The sequence below is a fragment of the Electrona antarctica genome, assembly GCF_951216825.1.
Source record: "Electrona antarctica genome assembly, chromosome: 11".
Classification (NCBI taxonomy): Eukaryota; Metazoa; Chordata; class Actinopteri; order Myctophiformes; family Myctophidae; genus Electrona; species Electrona antarctica.
Genome location: NC_136792.1, coordinates 45,426,363 through 45,447,773, shown reverse-complemented (window position 1 = coordinate 45,447,773; position 21,411 = coordinate 45,426,363). Strand labels below are relative to the sequence as shown.

Below are 21,411 nucleotides of genomic sequence, written 5' to 3'. Positions count from 1 at the left end.
CCAAAAGGGGTTCCCGCCCAAAATGGGTTAAGTAAAAAAGGGGATGAAAGTTGTTTTTGTGCATAGTTTCAATCGTGATATTTTTCCAGGAAAACAAAGAAAGGGAAGAAGAGGGTAAGGAGATTAAAGGACCACTTCACCACTTTTCAACATCTCTTCATAAAATTGGTCCTCACTAATGTTCATGATAAAACACCACCATTTTTTCCTACTCAGTCTGTGTCTCATAGGAGGGCTTTGGGCAGTTCGGACACCCGTCCACCAGTGACATCATCATTAGGCAGATTTTTTTTAAACAAGATTTGTTTTAAAATATATTTAGATTTGTATTATCGTGAGAACGATGGCTTCAACTTTTGCATTGTAACTTTTCAGGAAAAGAAAGCCTGCCGTTTCTATTAGCTTGGATTCACCATCGATGATGTCACTGGTGGACGGGTTTCTGAACTGCCCACAGCCTTCCTATGAGACACAGACTGAGTAGTTAGGACCAATTATAGGAAGATAAGTTGAAAAGTGGTGAAGTGGTCCTTTAAGGTGTAGAAGCTCTTTCCACACACAAACAGCACAGCCGTATAGGGTCTCTCTTATCTTATTTGCAGGCTGTACAGCCGTTCAGCCAAGGTCTCTTTATCCACAAGAAAACTTACACATAGTACCTGGAAACAGGGCGTGTAGGCCATGGGTCTCACCGGGACCTGTGGCGGCCCGACGATCATCCCGCCCCCCAACATGGCCCCGGGCCCCAGCCCGGCCTCCGAGTACAGGTTCAAGGGATCTCCCGGCGTGTAGCTTAGGGTCTTGAACTGAACGCCGTTGGCCTTGTTGAGCAGGGCGGCCGTGGCCGGGTCCTGGACCAGCGAGAGGTTGTTCCTGGAGGAGGCGCCAAGATTATTATAGTTAATAACGAAGACTAAGCAAAATAACGGAAACTAAAATTGGAAGAGAACTATTAACTGAACTATAAAAAAATAAAAAATAAACGATAACTAACTGAAACTGTAATTGTGTGTATCAAAATGAACTAAAACGAACTGAAATTATAGAATAAAAATGCCCTTAGTTTTTGTTTTTCAGTTACCATGGTATATATATATAATATATATAATATTTTTTTAAATTGTATCTTTTGTTGGGTTTGTATTACACAATAGGCCTACTTACTTTTACCTTTTTGAATCCTGCACCTGACAAATAACCCAGTATTCATAAGTATATATATTTTTTAAACTAATAAAAACTAAACTAAAACTAAGCATTGTCACAAAAAAAATACTAATAAAAACTAGCAACCCCGCTCTAAAAACTAACTAAAACTTGTGTGTACGTGTGTATGAAATCAATGTAACTAGAGAACCGTTCGCCCCACCGACGTGTGTCAAATTCGACACACGCATTCCTCACCCCCACAGGGAGAGCAGTGCCCGGTGTCGAGTCGGTCAGACCCACGGTTGTCCAGAACCGCCACAAAAGGCCTCAGCCACCGCTGTAGAGGCTTTAACGGGCACCGCTCAAATGCACCATGTCTCTGTATGTCTGTAATCCACGTAACTCGAGAACCGTTCGCCCCGCCGACTTCAAATTCGACACACGCGTTCCACACCCCCACAGGGAGTGCAGTGCCCGGTGTCGAGTCCGTCGGATACACCGTTGTACCAGAACCAGCACAAAAGCTTCTGCCCGGCTCTGGACAGATCTCCATATACAGTATGAAGCTGGCCTGTTATGACATCACAAGGTTTTCTGCATAGTCTCCATAGGCTATTTGGGCATGCCTGACAAATAACTCCATATATGGGCATAAAAGGGACACAGACATAATAACTGGGTGGGGCATGCATTTCCAACTTGCATCGTTCCAAATAGGCCAGTGCCCAACGGGCACCGCTCTAGTAAATCCCAAACTATTGTAACCTGGAGCAGTTCTTGTGGAAGACCTTCTACAATAACGATTCTAACCTGGAGTAGTTCTTGTGGAAGACCTTCTTGCGGAAGGCGATGAAGAGGACGATGAGCGTGACGATGACAAAGAGCACCACAGCGATGCCGATGAGCTCCTCCTTGCCCACCATGTTGTGGCCCGCCTGCATGTCGGGGACCACCACGGGCCGCAGGCCGCACCGCTGGCCCACGAAGCCCACCGTGCAGTTGCAGTAGAAGGAGCCGTGCGTGTTGACGCACGCGCCGCCGTTCTCACACTCGCCCTCCGGGTTGCCTCGCTCGCACTCGTTCACGTCCTCCTCGCACCTGGAGGGAGGAAGAAGATGAGTTAAAGTTAAAGATGGAGTGCATGATTCTTTTCCACCCTAAAACATGATCATCATGTATTATTATTATTATATAAGGAGTATTTTTTTAAAGTCTACAGTATTTGTTAAAATGTCGTTTTATGTGGACATGATCAGTTCATTAAGTATGCCTGGTTTGCCTAGTGGGTGAAGCCACACCCACATATGTTGTTGTATGATAAAGGGGAGGGGTTAGGGGAGGGGATGATATTGTGATGTCACTATATATTTTTTCATTGGCCCGTTTGACTGTCAAGGTTTCAGCCTCCAGGAAGAAACCCTAAATTCAAAGGGAAGACATAATTGCACATAACAACCACACCAAGGCACCTCATAAACACATGAACAACTGGGAAAAAAATACAAAGTTCATGGCACTCCATCTTTAAAGTCCTACTATTTGTCACATACATTGCTGTATGCGAGATTTGTTCTCCGCATTTGACCCATCTCTTGGAGCAGTGAGCCACAGCCATGCCGCGCTCGGGAATCATTTGTAGTTGTTCTAACCCCCCCAATCTAGCCTGGAACTCACCTATGCTTTCTATGGCATAGGCAGCTCCCGGCAGGATCCGCCGGCAGAAACTGTGCGCAGCTGCTGGACATGAGACTAATTAATTAGAGCGACAGAGAGAGAGAGTGTGTGTGTGTGTACGGGTGTGCGTCAATTTAACAAAGGTGCAGACGATCAGAAATCAGCAGACAGTGATCGACGTTTGCGCTACTCTATGCCGAATTGAAGTGGACTCGGACCCAGACTTTTTTTTCTCCCTGGAAATAAAAACGTCTGGGTTTCCGAGGCTACCCCCAATCCAAACCTTGAGTGCCAAGCAAGGAGGCACTGGGTCCCATTTTTACAGTATTTGGATGACCCGGCCGGGGATCGAACCCTGACGTCCCAGTTTCAGGGCGGACACTCTAACCACAAGGCCACTGAGCTGGTAAGAGAACAGGGAGAAATGTTTTGCACGGGTGTGTGGATAGAACCAAACTTTCTGCAGTCACTAAAGATTATTATTTGTCTGCCAAGATCTAAAAGAAATAAAATAAAGTTCCTTCTGAAAGTACTTCACCAGATGCTGTGTGACTGAAGTAATCCAATGTGTTCTTCTCGCATCATAATCCCTTTAACTTTTGGCAGGATGTAAGCTCCACTAAAGCAGGATCATAAGACAATTATTTTGAGTGCAATAAAAAATACAAACTATTGTCTCGACTCATTGTTGGGAGGCTAACAAAGAGAATTGAAGATGAAACTGTAAATGAGAAGTTTACCCATACGTGCGCACCACCCGCTCAACATTAAAATGTATTTTTAGAACAGAAGATTCTATCTACGTCTTTATCACTCCGTGGTTGGAAAAATACACAGCGATTCACTTTGGAAATCAATTTGATGTATTCTTTTGTTTTTTCAATCATCAAAACAAATTGCTTGCATGGTGCCGACTATGAATGTGTTTACATGTGCATGTTGATGTGCACGTGATGCAAACAAAGGGACACACAAGGGGAAAGACATGGCGGGCAGAATGGATTGTTGGGCCCGTGTTATGTTCTCTACTCCAGACTTTTTTTAAACTAATACAAAACTAAACTAAAACTAAGCATTGTCACTGCGTGTGTCTGAATTCAATGTAACTAGAGAACCGTTCGCCCCACCGACGTGTGCACACGCGTTCCTCACCCCCACAGCGAGAGCAGTGCCCGGTGTTGAGTGAATGTGTTTACATGTGCATGTTGATGTGCATGTGAGGCAAACAAAGGAACACACAAGGGGAAAGACATGGCGGGCAGAATGGATTGTTGGGCCCGTGTTATGTTCTCTACTCCAGACAGGGGTTCTACAAAGTGGGGTCCTTGAGAGAGTTCCAGGGGGTGCCCAGCTAAATGATAATTGGGAACCAAATGGACCCTTATGGGTCTGTAACTCAGAGAGTGTACAAATGGAAACAAATGGACCCGTTAGGGTCCCATTTGGTTGGGGGACCTCACCGTAGCCTAAGTCAGGTCAAACAGGGGATTAACCCTTTCTGGGCGGGAACCCCTTTTGGTGTTAGCATTATGTTATGCTTTAGCTATTGAAAAATAGCAGATCTACAAGCTCATAGCGCGCCACCGAGTGGCGCGCTACGAGCTTGTAGGTCTGCTATTTTTGAAAAATCGAAGAACGACTGACACAGAAACATAGCTTTTTCAGAAAACTGTCAGGATGTAGAAGACATTTTTAGAATCTGATCTCAGGTCAAAATGGATTAAAATGTTTGAGAATCAAGCCATTAAACAGCTTCTCCTTGGCATGTATTTTCTAATGGGGGGCTAATGAGTGTGAGAACCACTGCTCTACTCTAATGTTCAAACAGTCCTGAGGAAGCAGATGAACAGGCAGTGGCATTTAACAGCAGTGCGTTGCCGCCACCAAGTGGCCATTGCCTGTAAATGCACATGGAGAGAGAGAGGTAGATGGGGTGGGCAACTTTGACGATGGAGAGCAGAGTGCCACTGTAGTTCCACACTCACTCCAGAGCAGGGCCACATTGCATATTACTGTCATAGCAAAAATAGCCGATCTACAAGCTTGTATATCGTCTTTTTTTGCTATTTCTGAATTGAAATCCTCATTTATTTATTTTTTGCTATTTCTGAATTGGAATTTATGAACTAAATACAAATGCATTGGACGTAAAAAATATAATCATAATCACACACACACACACACACACACACACACACACACACACACACACACACACACACACACACACACACACACACACACACACACACACACACACACACACACACACACACACACACACACACACACACACACACACACACACACACACACACACACACACACACACACACACACACCAAGGAAAACGTCCCTTAGAGGAAGGGACCGCACACTCCAGAGACGCTCGGACAAGATTACATTTGCTTAATTGCACGACGCGTTTCGCCGTGTAGGCTTTGTCAGGTGCTTTGCATACACAGGTGTGATTTTCGCCATCATTTATAAATATAAATGACGGTGGAAAAACATATATAAATATATAAAATCAACACTGCTGTGTACACACTGTCTGTGGCATGACACGCACGAACATCTCATTCAGGATAGCCTTTTACTCCTTTCAAAACGTAACATTGTGGTCTGGGCCTAAAGATCCAGGCACCTATAGGATGGTAAACCAGCCTGACAGTGTGTCGCAGGTTCAAGTCCAGATCCCGACGAGCTTTGCTGCGTGTCTTCCCCCCCATCTAAAAAAATATCTTAAAAAAAATAAAAATGTACATTCTAGTAGTCTGCATAGGGCCTATTTTTCCCAAAGTCGTTCTTCCAATTGTTTAAATCCAAGAATGAAATGAGCATGGATGACCATTAATGAAAATTACACAGTTTCATCTTTTGTTTACGTTTTTCCGGGTCGCTGGTCTAATAGGCTGCTATATTGTGTGTTTGAGTTGAAGGCCAATTCTAAAGTTTTAGCTGCTAAAAGAATGTTTAATGTCATTAGGCAATGCGCTACAGTATTATAATATACGGTAGAGTTTAAACTTTTCTTCTGTTGTGACTAGTATCTGGTAAAACTGATCTAGAATAATGTTTGCTTCTTACTTTGTGCTCTTGTGTTCAACAAATTATCATTTGATGAAGCATGTTTATTGTTTATTGTCATCAATCTATATCCATACACGTTGTTACAGTCAATGAATCAATCAATTAAAAATATGGATAAATGGTGCTCCTCTACACACTGGGCTCTGGTTGTCTGGTTGTAAAGGTAGGTTAAGTGATATATTTTTATTATAACAAAGGTTTTTTTTTTAGCATTACCATAGAGCAGGGGTTCCCACACTTGTTTCTCTTTGTTTTTCTTTTGTTTTTTACTTGTGAGCTACTTTCAAAATGACGACCTCAACAAGTTCTACCCACCCCAACAAGTATTAACCAATTGCTAAAAGATAGCGGCGCTGGTGTTACATATAAGACAGATGCACTTGGAAAGGGAAATGGCATTGCATTGTGGGTTTGAGCTGACACTGGCCCTTTTAGTTGTCAATCAATCAAGACGTCACCTTAACCCATTTTGGGCGGGAACCCCTTTTGGTGTTAGCACTATGTTATGCTTTAGCTATTGAAAAATAGCAGATCTACAAGCTCATAGCGCGCCACCGAGTGGCGCGCTACGAGCTTGTAGGTCTGCTATTTTTGAAAAATCAAAGAACGACTGACATAGAAACATAGCCTTTTCAGGAAAACTGTCAGGATGTAGAAGACATTTTTAGAATCTGATCTCAGGTCAAAATGGCAAATCCAAGTGGCAGATGTCACAAAATGCAAATATATATATTTTTTACATTTAAATTATATATATATTTTAGGGGCATGTCATGTGGCCTACCTGTGATCTATCTATCTACTTGTGATCTACTGAGTAGATCACAAGGCACCCCTGCCATAGTGTGTGTTTGTTACTTTGTTCAGGGGTCTCCCTGTCTCTCCAGATCTTTAATAAACAGAAAATACATTTGTTCGGGTGGGTTGCCAATTTCAGCCAATCAGGAGAGTGTAGTCGTTTATCAGCTTCACTTTCATAGTGTTTCGGTTCCAATGTTTTTGTTTCATCACTTCCACTTGTTTATCCTGTATCCTGTATGAGTTCTCTCTCTCCTGATTGGATCAAATTGGTTTCATGACCTGAAAATACATTTTCTGGTTTACTGAGACAGGGAGAGCACAGTTACTGAACAAACACTGTGATTACTATCAGAATATAGAGCAGTGGTTATCAACCAGTGGTCCGGGGACCACCAGTGGTCCTTGAAATGTCTCCAGGTGGATCGCCAGCTAAATGAGGGAGAGTTGGTAACCAAATGATTAGATCTTTAACTCTTGAGAGTGTAAAACTAAACCAAATGGACTCGTAAAATTATTGTGAAACATCTGCATAAGTCAATTTACAAGAGAATGTAGAAGAATTGTCATTTTGATCAATGTTTGCCTGTTATCTCTATAGAGCTATTTAAAGGTATATTCAGTGATTTCACTTAATTCAAATATCACTTATTTTTTCATATTTTTTGGATAATCCTCCCTACTATAAAGTGTGCTGACCATATAAGGAGTTCCTCCCTGCCCCCAGTGAGCCCCTGGGGTAAAAAAAACCCTAGTTTCGGTTTGGGCTTTGGGTGGCAAAGCCTTCATCCAATCAGGATGAGAGGGGCCTTCCTCCAATCATGATCGAGTGGGGCGGGCCTTGGTGCACCTGCTGTTGGTCTGTTGTACTTCCTCCACTGTAGAGCGTGTGCATGTGCACATCTTGTTACCATGGCGGACAGTTTTTTTTTCCAAATCACCGAATGCTCCTTTAAGCAAAAAATACCTTTTCTTTAATAGTTGTGTTGAGTCATAAGTGTGGCATTTGCCGAAACACAAGCTCTGTCTGACTACGAGACAGTACAGCATGTTGAAGTGCACAGTGTGCACTTCAACATGCATGCGATATGACTCTCTTCTCCGAGTCACTTATCTAACTGAGGTTACTGAAGTAACCCCGAGTTGACGCGCACACTCACGTGAGTCCCTTGAAGCCCCGTCGGCAGCTGCAGAGGAAGGCGTTGCCGATGGCTTTGCACACGCCGCCGTTCTGACAGGGCGTGGGAACGCACGCCGTTATCTCCGTCTCACAGCGCCCCCCGGTGTACTGTGGGCCGCAAGTGCAGGCGAAACCTATAGGAGACAAAGTGAGGAGAGAGAGCGTGATTGAGTGATGGTGGCTGGCTGGAGGGAGGAGGAGGGGCAGTATAAGAACATTTAAGAAGAGAGAAGAAGAAGGGAGGATCCGAGGGGATAAAGGGAGTGATGAAGAGACTTAATTAAGAATTTAGTGGCACAGATGCAGTGGTAATAAAGAAGAAAGAGCCTCATACACACACACACACACCAACAGACAGCGACACAAAAACGCACAGATTACCACACATAGTGTGTGTGTGTGTGTGTGTGTGTGTGTGTGTGTGTGTGTGTGTGTGTGTGTGTGTGCGTATTGTTCAAGCTTTGCTAGCGGTGCCAGTGAGACTTGGCATGAGGTTGACAAGAGCCCGCCAGCCTAAACACGAACCTTTGGGAAATCATTCTGTTACACACGCACACATAAAGAAAAAAACGCAGACACACACACACACACACGCACACGCACACGCACACACACACACACACACACACACACACACACAGAGGTACAGGGGGAAACAGCTGTCACGGAGCAAACGCTACGCGTGATGGCACATATACGCACACTTCTAGGAAAATGCAGGGAGGTTACATGCCTCTAGTGCATTTGTACAGCAGGCACACACCTACGCATGCAAGCACACACGCCTGTGACCTTTATCAGGGCGCTAGTACACGTCATTACAAATGACAACGGGAGTCAGTGACACGTCCCAGCAGGATGCTCTTTTCAGCCGCTCTCTCACAAAGGATAAGCAACATACGGTGTGTGTGAGGGGGGGGGGGGGGGGGGGGGGGGGGGTGTTGGGGTGTTTACGACTGCGCCCAGGGTCTCAGGGCTGCTGCGGTATCGAGTCACCGCGACAGCATGAACTCCTGCTAACTCCGATGGCTTGGCATTCCCATAGCAATGACATTTACCCGTGTCTGGTTGGTGAAAGTAAAAAACAACCAATTGAATTTCTAGAACCCATCACACATTCTAGGAAAAACAACCCCAAAGCAATTATTACACAGGGGTGTTTGTGTGCAGCTGGCCGAGCAAAGCGGAACAACGCACGGAAAATGGATCAGACGAGATGATGCCGCAAGAAACGGATGGGTAAAGGCCTATTCACACTCCAGTTGTAGGTGATATGGTAACCACCGAACCACCCGACAGCACTACCGACTGTGCCACCGTACCACTTCTAAAGACAAAAATCACACCTGTGTGAAGTGAGGGGCGCTCTTATCATCACTTCACACGGGTGTGATTATTTTACACAAACACTTAAGTCATAGGGAAACGGTAGCAAAACAATGTTTGTGTTTCGCCCCTCAAAAAACATGTGACCTCTACAGTCGGAGGCGACTGCAACGCCGCAGAGCTCCAGACCCGGATGCTAGACAGAAGTGTGTCGAGGAGGGTCCAGTTGGTGTCGGCTAGTGTGTGCACTCTCGCATCGCATGGATACAATCCTAGTGTTTGTTCTGCCATTTACTTCGGGGCCCACTTGCAACATTCTCATGGCCACACCAGTGGGCCCCGTCCCACAGGCTGGGAATCGCTGAGATGCAGAGACACGACGACTGCCTTCTGGGTATTACCGGCAGAAAGCGGGGAAAAAAGATAAATAGGAGTGAGAGCAACAGTTATGCGTTGAGCATGGCTAGTGGTTTAATCACCAATTCATTAGTGATTAATTACAGATTTACGTAATAGGGGAGCGAGTTCCAGAAGACGGTTCCCGTGCCAGCTTGCTTGTTCACGTGTGCCAGCTGGCACTGATCACGCACTCTATCAGGCCTCGGCCCTCAGAGGAAAGGACACGATCAATCACCTTTTAACAGTACACTCGTCCTGTTAGAGATGAAGTTCGTTTTTTTCCTTTTTGCCAGGTGAAACCTGGCATACAACAGCTCATTTTCTTATAGCGACATTTTAGCGACCTAGTCATGATTGGCTGCCCCTAAGCCATTGAGAGTCTGAACCCATCCTCTGAAACGCCGCCTAAGCCAATGGGAGTCTGAACCCATCCTCTGAAACGCCGCCTAAGCCAATGGGAGTCTGAACCCATCCTCTGAAACGCCGCCTAAGCCAATGGGAGTCTGAACCCATCCTCTGAAACGCTGCCTAAGCCAATGGGAGTCTGAACCCATCCTCTGAAACGCTGCCTATAAGCCAATGGGAGTCTGAACCACTCATGCTTCTAGTAGCGACCTATTCATGATTGGCTGCCTCCTAAACCAAGAAACGCTGCAACGCGGAAGTCTGAAGCCAGACTCTGCAACGCCGCAGTGCGGAGCGAGTGACAACAGCAGCTAATGTTATGAGCTAACTGGAGCTACAGGAAAGCCATAACGAAACATAGTGATTGAACTGTGAACAAAAGAACGTCGGAAACTAACGAAAACAATGGCCGGAAGGTTGTGACAGAGAAACATACACGTTAAAAAAAAAATAATAATAATAATAATAATAATAATAATAGAAAAAAGGGCGAATAAATGCACAACGGAGACAGCGCTCGTTTCACCTGGCAGTTAACACTCCGAGCGGCCAAAACTGAGGTCTCCATCCTATCAAATAGTTACGCTCAGCGCCCCGAATGGAGATTAATCAAAAGACGGAACATTAGCACCATAGCAACAGAGCGCACCGCTCTACAGGCTGGGATCGTCGATTGGGCAACATCCGATGTAATTTCCGGTTGGGACATCATCCAAAGTGGTCCCCCTCCATTTGAATGGATGGGATGAAAAATCTTGAAACGTGAATAACTCTTGATCTAAATCAATGCTTCCAATTCTAACCAAAGATTATGTTTTTGACAGCCCATCGCGGTCCCGCCGCTTGTCGCGTTAGAAGTAATCAAACCTCCCGTTGTTGTCGATCCCCTTCGGGGGTGTTTTGGCTACATCTAGCTACTTCTCATGTTTGACATCTATCCATCTATACAGGGGCTCCACTACAGCATTCAGGAACAGACATAATGCCTAGCTCAACACTTAGATTTCGGAGGTAAAATTCCCATTGCTATTCTGCATAGAGGATTTTATTATCAGCCATAAGGTCGTAAGTTAACCATCCAAAGTAGACTTGCCACAAGCTGTGTGGTTGTGAAAGCATAACCACAGAAGTGTTACCTAACCACCCCCTTGAATGTCATGTGAGCAAAGAAACTTAACCACTTAAACCCCAGCATCCCTATCCTGGGAAAAACATTAGGCTTGTTGATCGGCTACTTTTGGCTATTTTCAGCAAAGATATTTAATGGGAGTGAAAAAATGAAAACAAAAAGGAAGACATGCCATCCCACGCTTCGCCATTAAACAAAATAGTACACAAATGATCTCCTATGTGGATCTCGTGATCTTGTGAATGTCCTATGATTACTGTTTTTAGATCTCACAAGAGTGCTGGGACAAAGAAACGTTGATTTTCTCCTTAATGAAAAACCCTTAAAAGGTCCATTTGCATGGCAAAAGTTGGTGCCCTTGAAAATAAAATAAAAGTTTGAGACTCACGTCTAAATTATAATAAAAGTGCATGGTCTTCTATTTGCCTGTGCTGGTCCTCATGCACTGTCACCGCACTTATTGTTCTTAATAATGAGGAGATTCTGGTTTGCTACTCTTTCAAGGCTTTGTGCTTGCAGCACAAATGATCTCTCAGAGGATAGCACAGCTTTCTGAAGCCAAAAGAAAACCCCTGATTAAAGAAAGCTAGATAAACTCGTTTATCTAGCTGCGAGGCTGCGAGGCAGCGAGAATTGGCGAAAGGGGAGAGAAATGGACTTGTGGTTCTACTTGGTTCTACTGTGGAAATGAAGCTGGGGATGTCACTCGCTTCGAATGTTATCAGCCGATAATCATGTTCTTATCAAGACATGCAATGGAGGTAATATGGACATTTCCACCTAGGCCTACTGCCTAGTAGGCAACTAGGAAACACAGAAGTGAAATTACTGCCGCCAAAGCGAAAACATTGTGAAACTGTGCTATAATGAATTGCATTTTTATAGAGCTTTTCCAAGTGCTCAAAGCGCTTTACAATGGTTCATTCATTCATACATTGGGAGGTGAAGCGGCGAACAGTCGACGCCAGCGTCCTCACTTCCCACATTCACACACCAATGGTGGCAAGCTTACACCGACCGACTCATTGGAGGCAAGGTAGGGTTCAGTGTCTTGCCCAAGGACACTTCGACATGTGGACAGGAGGAGCCGGGATTCGAACCGCCGACCCAGGGATCATTGGACGACCTGCTCTACCTCCTGAGCCACAGCCGCCGCTATGCAACATAGTAACATATTATTCCCAGTGGCCTGCTTCCTTATTGGCCTGCCTGGCTGCCAAAAAAAGAAATAAAAAATCTCCTAGACCCAGACCAGCCACAGACAGTCAATTTCAATTCACAGTCAGGCAGTACTGCTGATAAGGGCTGATGACGGTGAATCATCTGATAACATCCGAAGCCGCTAGGGAATAGGGATGTGGTCCTCAAGCAAGCGGGCACGCCACACGGCTGTTGCAGTTGCACACAGAACCTACACTCAGCAACTGCTCATTATACGACATGGCCCGGGGCTTCCAAACTAATCTCTACCATCACCTTTCCTCAACAGCAATGTTAAAGGGACACTTCACCCCTTTTGCAGCCAGATCTTATTTTAACCCATTTTGACCTGAGATCAGATTCTAAAAAAATTCTACATGTCTACATCCTGACAGTTTTCTGCAAAAGCTATGTTTCTATGTCAGTGGTTCTTTGATTTTTCAAAAATAGCAGACCTACAAGTTCGTAGCGCGCCACTCGGTGGCACGTAATGTACACCCCTGCATATTACTGTACAGTATATGTACAGTATATGCCTGCTAAACTTGAGGTTTACAGGCAAATCTAGTACCCATAATTGCCCGTTAACCCCTCTTTTCACGCAAGAAACACTTTCCTGGGGGGTTTTATGTGGGTAAAGGACCAATTATATGAAGGTAGGTTGAAAAGTGGTGAAGTCGTCCTTTAAGTAAAAATCACACCCGTGAGAAGTGAGGGGCGCCCTTATCATCATACATCATCTCATTCCGGCCAATCACAATTTGCGTCCTCACTTTTGTGTTTGTGTTTGCGTTTACACAAACACTCACAACTGGCCATTCGTTGTCAGTGGCATTCAATGTTTGTGTTAGGACAATGTTTGTGTTTACAGGGCCTAGCGCCCCTCAAAAGCTTTTTCCACCACGGATCAATCCATGCATCCATTCACCCACCCACACGTACTGTATGCTCTCATTCCTGTGCTCCCAGCTACTCACCACCAGATGGCAGGCTGGTGCAGGCGGCTCCGTTGAGGCAGGGCTGTTTGAGGCAGGAGTCTGGGTAGAGCACGCAGCCCAGCTTGAGCTCCGTGAGGCCGACCACCTCGGCGTAGCGCGAGCGCTTGTTCTGCAGCGGCAGCTCGTTGTTGTTGAGCATCACCGAGTCCAGGCAGCCCTGGAAGCCGCCCAGCACCCGCGGAGGGCCCCCCTTCTTGGGGTCGGTGAGGCTGCGCGAGTTGGGAGGCTGCACCTGGGGGGGGGGATGGAGAGGGTTGGTTAGGAAGAGAGAGGGGTGGGCAGAGAGTGAGCGAGGAAGAGAGTGACGGATGAGTGATGACTATTTTCAAAAGGTCAAAATGTATATGGGGCTGAAGTGGTTAAATGTAGCCTATGTTTTGTAATAATAATCCAAAACGAAGTAACTAGTAACTAAAGATTTCAATTTAAAATAAGTTGCGGTAAAAAGCACAATATTTGCCTCTGAGATGTAGTGGTGTAGAAGTAAAAGTACTGGAAATTGGAAATACTCAAGTAAAGTAAAAATACATCAAAATTGTACTTAAGTACAGTACTTAACGAAATGTACTTTAGTTACTTTCCAGCACTGGGAAGGAGGCGAGGGCAGAGAAGGAGAGGAGAGGAAAGGAGAGGAGAGGAGAGGAGAGGAGAGGAGAGGAGAGGAGAGGAGAGGAGAGGAGAGGAGAGGAGAGGAGAGGAGACAGATGCAGCGCTGAGGACAGGATTATGGTCATGTATACCATAAGATTCTCAAATAGCTTTGATTTAACAATTAGTGATGAGGGGCCTAAGATATTAATGAATTCTCTTTTAACACATTAACCAATTCAGGACGGGAACCCCCTTTGGTGTTGTAAGCCTTATGGTATGCTTTAGCTATTGAAAAATAACAGATCTACAAGCTCATAGCTTGTAGCTGCTGCTATTTTTGAAAAATCGTGAAAATGTGGCACAAATCTTTGAATATTGTATTATTTCACAGTGAACGTTTGTAGCTCAAATCTTTGCTTCTGGGGGGGTCCCTGGATCAACATATTTTCAGATGGGGGTCCGCGGCCAATGGTCCTTGACATGAAAAAGGTTGAGCACCCACTGACATATATATAAACAGAAAACTTGCCTCAGGTCTAAATGGGTTAACACTGCTAACATCAAAAAAGGAGGGTTCAAATAATGAATTATATACAGTCTATGCATTATATATACGTACAGTATATACATTACATATATATACAGTATGTATACAGTAATTATATAACTTTTTTTTTAATCAATTGACTGCCACAGGGTGGCGATAGAGGCCAGTTAGCTGCGCCGGGCAGAATCGGGCAGATTACCATGTTTTGGCATCCGGGTTCCTCACTCACAGACCTCCGTTCATTGTGAGAAACGACTTGTATTAGCAGTAGCTCACGATGTTTATCTTTCGCGAGAAACGATAATATGTCGGGAGTGAGTGATGCGATAAACGCCCGAACCTCGGATGGATGATGATCACCGCGGACAGCGCTCGTAGTTTCATGTACTTGTGTACATTGGTGACTATAACTATAATCTTGCTAGCAGATCAAAAACGGGAAAAAGAAAATCTTATCAACTAGTCAACTAGTACCAACAAGGTCATGGATTTACTAGTCGACTAGTTGAATAGTCGACTAGTTGATTAACCCATTTTGACCTGAGATCAGATTCTAAAAATGTCTTCTACATCCTGACAGTTTTCTGAAAAAGCTATGTTTCTATGTCAGTCGTTCTTCGATTTTTCAAAAATAGCAGACCTACAAGCTCGTAGCGCGCCACTCGGTGGCGCGCTATGAGCTTGTAGATCTGCTATTTTTCAATAGCTAAAGCATAACATAATGCTAACACCAAAAGGGGTTCCCGCCCAAATGTGTGTTGGTGAAAATCACCAGCACACATCACATCACAACAGCAGCATTATGAAAATCTTACAAAAAATATAATCGTCCGGGTGAAAACCCCCCCGTGAATACACCACGCTCACGGCACCTACCTGTGCACCAAAGTAGATGGCCCCGTCGGGGCCGAGGGGCTGGAAGCGCGGCGGGCCCCTACGGCGCTCCACGTAGCTGTCGTCCAGCGCCAGGCTGGTGTAGTTGCGGTTGAGCTCCAGCGTCACCGTGTGCCAGTTGCCGTCGTTGATGGGCCGGCCCGAGATGCCCAGCGTGCCCGGGCTGTCGCTGCCCCCGCCGGTGCCCACGCAGTCCAGCTGGAACCACAGCTTACCATCCTCCAACTACACACACACACACACACACACACACACACACACACACACACACGCACACGCACACGCACACGCACACAGTTCAAACAGCAATTAATTATATCGGATATTGATATTGGACAGAACTTTCATATCGACCACCCCCTAGTTAGGATTCATGAGCGCGCACAGATGACTTCCATGGCAATCGAGCCAGTATACATTGCTCTGGGTTCTCTGGTTTAGTTACAGTATACAGTTAGGTACAGGTCCATTTGGTTTCATTTGTAGCAAACGTAAAAGCTCGGCTCAGACGGATCATTTGCTTTTTACACAATCATCAGGGTTTTAGCAGCTCATTCCGTAGCTACAGAATGAGCTACAGAATGAGCATAGGGACCGAGGGAACATATTGGGGCTATAGAATCCCAAATGCTCCTCCATTCAAATCGTGAAATAAGCGAGATGTTGAGTTACTATAGGGGCGGCGTGGCTCAGGGGTAGAGTGCCTGCATGGTAACCGTAAGGTTGCCAGTTCGAACCCGGGCTCGCCCAGAGTTGCTGTCGAAGTGTCCTTGAGCAAGACACTGAACCCCTAATTGCTCCAGATGCGCTAGTTGGTGCCTTGCATGGTTTCCGCTGCCATCGGTGTATGAATGTGTGTGTGAATGGGTGAATGTAATGCACAATCTCTGTAAAGCGCTTGGATAAAGGCGCTATATAAATGCGCCATTTACCATTTACTATAGCCATGTTGAAGAATGATGTGTTTACAAACACACAAGCACGCTAATGGGCGGTGCGCAGATCGTGAAACTAGAGGACAATGACATTCCAAGGACCAATCCAAACTGCAAATATCGGAGCCTGCACCTCTCCGCCCCCAAAACACAGGTAAAGTTACCGATATAAACAAGCCTTTTTTGCCATATAAATGTAACCATTTAATGACTTTAAATCAACTATCTGTTGGAAGGAAAACCTTCTTCAATATTCGAACTGTGTTAATATGAAAAAACCCGAAATTCACACAAAAACAAAATCGAATTTATTTTCCTGTTTTCTGGCTTTTCATTCTAGCTGAGTTGAAGGCCATTTTGTCACATAAACTGGCAAAGACAAATAACATGGCATATGATAAACAAACAAACATGATACAGAAAGACACCAGAATATGTGACAAAAGGAGGAAAGACATAGCGATAGTGGATAGACTTGACATGGCAGAATGATTCATGCCAACAGCTATACCGTTAGACACAAGGAATATGAAATGATATACGGCAGACATTTCCAGCCACACTGCTGACAGCTTACAGCTCAGAGAGACGTTGGGGCTGTTGCTGATAGCATTAGTTTGTGTTTTCTCCCCCTGTGGGTGACAGCTTTAGTATGTTTGTTTATGAGAATAGTAAGTCAGAGTCTACCTCCAGTAGACAATAAAATCCTTGCAGCGATAATTTATCCATTCGTAAATCCGAGAGTGCACAAATGTATTCCATTTGGTTCATTTTGATTCAATTAAACACTCGGGAATTGAAGGTTTATCGCGCACGTTTTATGTGTGTGTCGGTGTGATGCATGTGTGCTAACAATAATCGATACGTATCGGAACATCGATACAGACGTGTGCGATGCGAGTGCATCGGTTCATTCACTGTGTATCGGATACAAGTGTCTGCATCGGTAAAAATCCATGGTGATCGATTTTTTTCATGTTGTATTTCACCCTATGCTGTGTTTCCGAGGCCCGTTGAACGCACCATCAGAAAAGGAAGAAAAAAAACAGTCTCTCTCTGACATTCAGTGCAGCGCTGTTCACTGAACAGAAACTACCGTCGCGCACACAAGTTGAGACAACAGACAGAGCACCCGCGACTATCAGAAGTGAGCCATACGGGTTAAACAAGAGGATTAACCTTTAGCAACCTTTAGCTTTATAAAATCCCGTTGATCAGTTGTTGACCTTTCACTGTCTGTAGCGCTGAGCGCTAATGATCCACAGCTGTTGTTCTAGCTGATTCTCCGACGCAATTGAGAATCTGCGTCGCAATCATCATTTTGTAATTAAAGAAAGCTTCTGCACACACGCGAGCAACAACAACAACGCTACAGCTGGGTGTGCTGCTTGCGTTTAAAGTCGGTTTCAACCGTTTCACAACTTTTCACTGTCCAGCTTTCTCTCTCTGTCTGTGCTGCTGTTCTCGGGCCACATACTGTACACTGTGCACTGTGCAAAACGAAAATAAAATGAAAAACTGTACAAAAAAACTAACTTTCAAAGGGGCACATTGCTGTCCACAGGGCAAAATTAATTTGGGGGTCCTTGACATGAAACAGTGGTTGAGAACCACTGCCATGCCACATGTATCTACCTTCACAATGCTGCCTGCCTGGGTCAGCAAACTCAGCATGGCTGCTTGTACCTTCAGCATGGTGCACCATGGGTAGTGTAGTCAGAGGGGCTGCACCTATCATAGACATATATACATAGACGCCCTTTCCGGCTCTGAGGCGCGTGTCACCAATTGAAGGCGGAAGCATTAGCGGAAGCAAGGCGGAAGCTTGTCAAGCTTTGTTAAAAAAAAAAAAAAAGCCTTCAGCACTGCACTTCCGCCTTCATTGGGATACACGTCGCTCCAATGAACTGCAGCGGCAAATGAGGCATCTATTTCTTATAATATCTATGGCACCTATACCTTCAGCACGGTGCATCATGGGTAGTGTAGTCAGAGGGGCTGCACCTATACCTTCAGCATGGTGCATCATGGGTAGTGTAGTCAGAGGGGATGCACCTACCTTCAGTATGGTGCAGGGGTCGGCGCGGGTGTACATGATGATCCCTCGGCTCTGCAGCGTCCTGATCCTGAGGCCCAGCTTCAGCTCTCCCGTCTTTGCTCCCTCGGCCACCTTGTACTTGATGTAGCTGTTTCCCGAGAAGCTCAGGGACGTGTGACCTGCACACACAATTCAGTTTTTTTCAGCATGCACATGCACGTGCACGCGCACACGCACACGCACACGCTTTCCCACTTATTTTCTATAACCTGCAGCTTTTAATTTAATAATCTCAGCTCATTATGTCCAGTCACAGCTCGGTATCCACTGTCCTGTCTGCAATTACCATTCTGCTATACACAAAGGTGATCATAACTTTAGTGATTAGAAGCACATTTTTTTCCCCCTGTGACTAGGGAAGAGGAGCATTCGTTTTGTGGAAAGTTTTACAACAAAATGTGTCAAACAAGGTACAGTACAGTACAGTACAGTACAGTACAGTACAGTACAGTACAGTACAGTACAGTACAGTACAGTACAGTACAGTGCAACGTGTACTACCATTCGCTACATTACATGCATTTGCACAGCTACTTCCTTGTTTGTATACAGTTAGTTGCGGGGGACTGCTTTGATGTAGGAATTATTGTTGTAGTGAAATTGTAATTAATTCAAATGCTTACGATTTTAATGCTATTGAGCTACTACTTGTATTTGCCTGTATCTCCTCTCTGTCTCTCCTTCTCTCTCTAGCCCATTCTAGACGGGAACCCCTTTTGGTGTTTTAACTAAGCATTATGTTATACTTTAGCTATTGAAAAGTAGCAGATCTACAAGCTCATAGCTCATAGCTCGTAGCGCGCCACCGAGTGGCGCGCTACGAGCTTGTAGGTCTGCTATTTTTGAAAAATCGTAAAAATGCGACACGACATTTTGAATATATATTCTTTCAGAGAGAACGTTTTTTTTTTATTTCGACGTCAGGCCTAAATGGGTAGTCTACACTCTCTTTCTCTCGCCCGACACGGTCGAGGCAGATGGCCGCCCACCATAGAGTCGTGTTCTGCTTGACGTTTCTTCCTGAGGGGGAGTTTTTTGTTACCACTGTCGCAATAATATTGCTTGCTCAGGGTGGGGTCTCTGTCGGTTCTCTGCTCTACATGTAAAGTGTCTCGAGACAACATGTTGTGATTTGACACCTTAGATGTTCTGAAATCCATGGCAAAAAAAGAATCTGTTTTTGTGGTTTATTGCTTTAATTAGTGTCTCATTATTTATGCTATTGTGGACTATGAGTGTGTACTGGAGGACGCTATGCGATGCTGTCCTGCAAACAATGTTATATTCCCAGCCTAGATGGTGTGTTATTTAGGGAAAGTTCACATGCGGGCAAAGTTTGTCAGATCTAAACTCTCTGGAGCTGAATAATAAAGAAACTCATGATTGTTCCATTTGACAGAGAGAGCACAACGCAAATGGGTCATGTGTATCCTCTCTCTCTCTCTCTCTCTCTCTCTCTCTCTCTCTCTCTCTCTCTCTCTCTCTCTCTCTCTCTCTCTCTCTCTCTCTCTCTCTCTCTCTCTCTCTCTCTCTCTCTCTCTCTCTCTCTCTCTCTCTCTCTCTCTCTCTCTCTCTCTCTCTCTCTCTCTCTCTCTCTCTCTCTCTCTCTCTCTCTCTCTCTCTCTCGTATATAAATACTCAATGCACCAGCTCAAAGAAATGCCACACACGGTTCACACACTTATGACCACAAATTCAATGGAGTAACAACACACACGTGCACACACACATACATACATACATATAGTACACGAGTGTGCACACACGCACGCACTGTCACACACACACACAGTATAAATGTATACACACCTGCACACTCTCCCAGCTTGCCCGGGGGACACTGGCATGCATAGCGCCCTCTTGTGGCCCCAGTGCCCACGCACTGCATGTCTCCTGGACAGGGCTGCTCGTCACAGAGCTCCGAGGCTGGAGGACAGCTCCCGTCTGCAAAATGGGGGGGAGGGGCATTTAGGCATTTAGCAGATGAGCTTTTAATCAGAACAAAACATGGTCATCAAGGGTCGTAAGCAAGCTAAGAAAGAGCCTAACGTCCAGTTGAATATCTGTACAGTGAAACTATGAGTATGCACTATAGAGTGCTAATATGCTTACTTAATATGCTATCTAACATAAGTTGAGGCTTTGCACATGCCTGTAAGTGTATGGTCGTCGAGGCTAGGGCAAGTCAGGACGGACAGACAGACAGACAGACAGACAGACAGACAGACAGACAGACAGACAGACAGACAGACAGAGTTGGGCAGAGAGGAGGTAGTGTCCAGTTTGAGAAAGCGGGGGGAGAGGGAGGGAGAGAGAGAGAGAGAGAGAGAGAGAGAGAGAGGAGGGGGGGGGGCAAGGAGAGACAGAACAGGGAGCAGGTGAGGACAGTGACGCAGGAAAGACGACAGTGAGTGAACGAGATGGAGGAAGAATGAGGAGAGGAAGTGAATAAAGATGAAATATTGAGCAGCAGCAGAGTGGCACTGACGAGAAGAAAGAAAAGTTAGCATTGACTCAAAGTCCACAAAGTCCTTAGACTCTGGAGGACTTGAAATACATTCATTAGATTGCCTTAAACCTATAATGAACTCTACTGGGGCGTGCTTTGGCTGAATATTAGTGCAGGAACGCACGCATGCACGCACGCACCCACCCACGCACTTGTAGCATTCATATTAAATATGATCCATCTATCAATGCGGAAGTTAATTTATTATTCCAAAATAATATCTCTTTCTTATACCAAATCATAACCATGACCTAATCTCAAAATTGTCTTGACATCTTATGTCTGGAAATTAAACTGGTCCTTAGTCACACGTATAATATTTGATTTGGAGGGTGGTGAGATGACAGATGAAGACTCAGGAAAGTTTGAAATGAAAATAAGCCTTCAACAAATGTTAGATAGATTTAACAGAATGGTAATTGCAGACAGGACAGTGGATATACCGAGCTGTGACTGCACATAATGAGCAGAGATCATTAAAAGCTC

At 45.0% G+C, this 21,411-nt stretch overlaps 1 protein-coding gene across 1 annotated transcript in view; it reads right to left on the bottom strand.

Moving 5' to 3' along the window:
- LOC306932174 (protocadherin Fat 3-like) overlaps positions 1 to 21,411 on the bottom strand; it is a gene marked incomplete at its 5' end in the record, with an annotated part of 118,947 nt that overhangs the window by 13,442 nt on the left and 84,094 nt on the right. Inside the window, 7 exons of the mRNA XM_079513872.1 lie at positions 660 to 873; positions 1,960 to 2,247; positions 7,875 to 8,028; positions 13,331 to 13,583; positions 15,366 to 15,608; positions 18,378 to 18,535; positions 20,226 to 20,360. Coding sequence (XP_079369998.1) covers positions 660 to 873; positions 1,960 to 2,247; positions 7,875 to 8,028; positions 13,331 to 13,583; positions 15,366 to 15,608; positions 18,378 to 18,535; positions 20,226 to 20,360 — 1,445 coding nt within the window. The remainder of the gene's footprint in view (positions 1 to 659; positions 874 to 1,959; positions 2,248 to 7,874; positions 8,029 to 13,330; positions 13,584 to 15,365; positions 15,609 to 18,377; positions 18,536 to 20,225; positions 20,361 to 21,411) is intronic.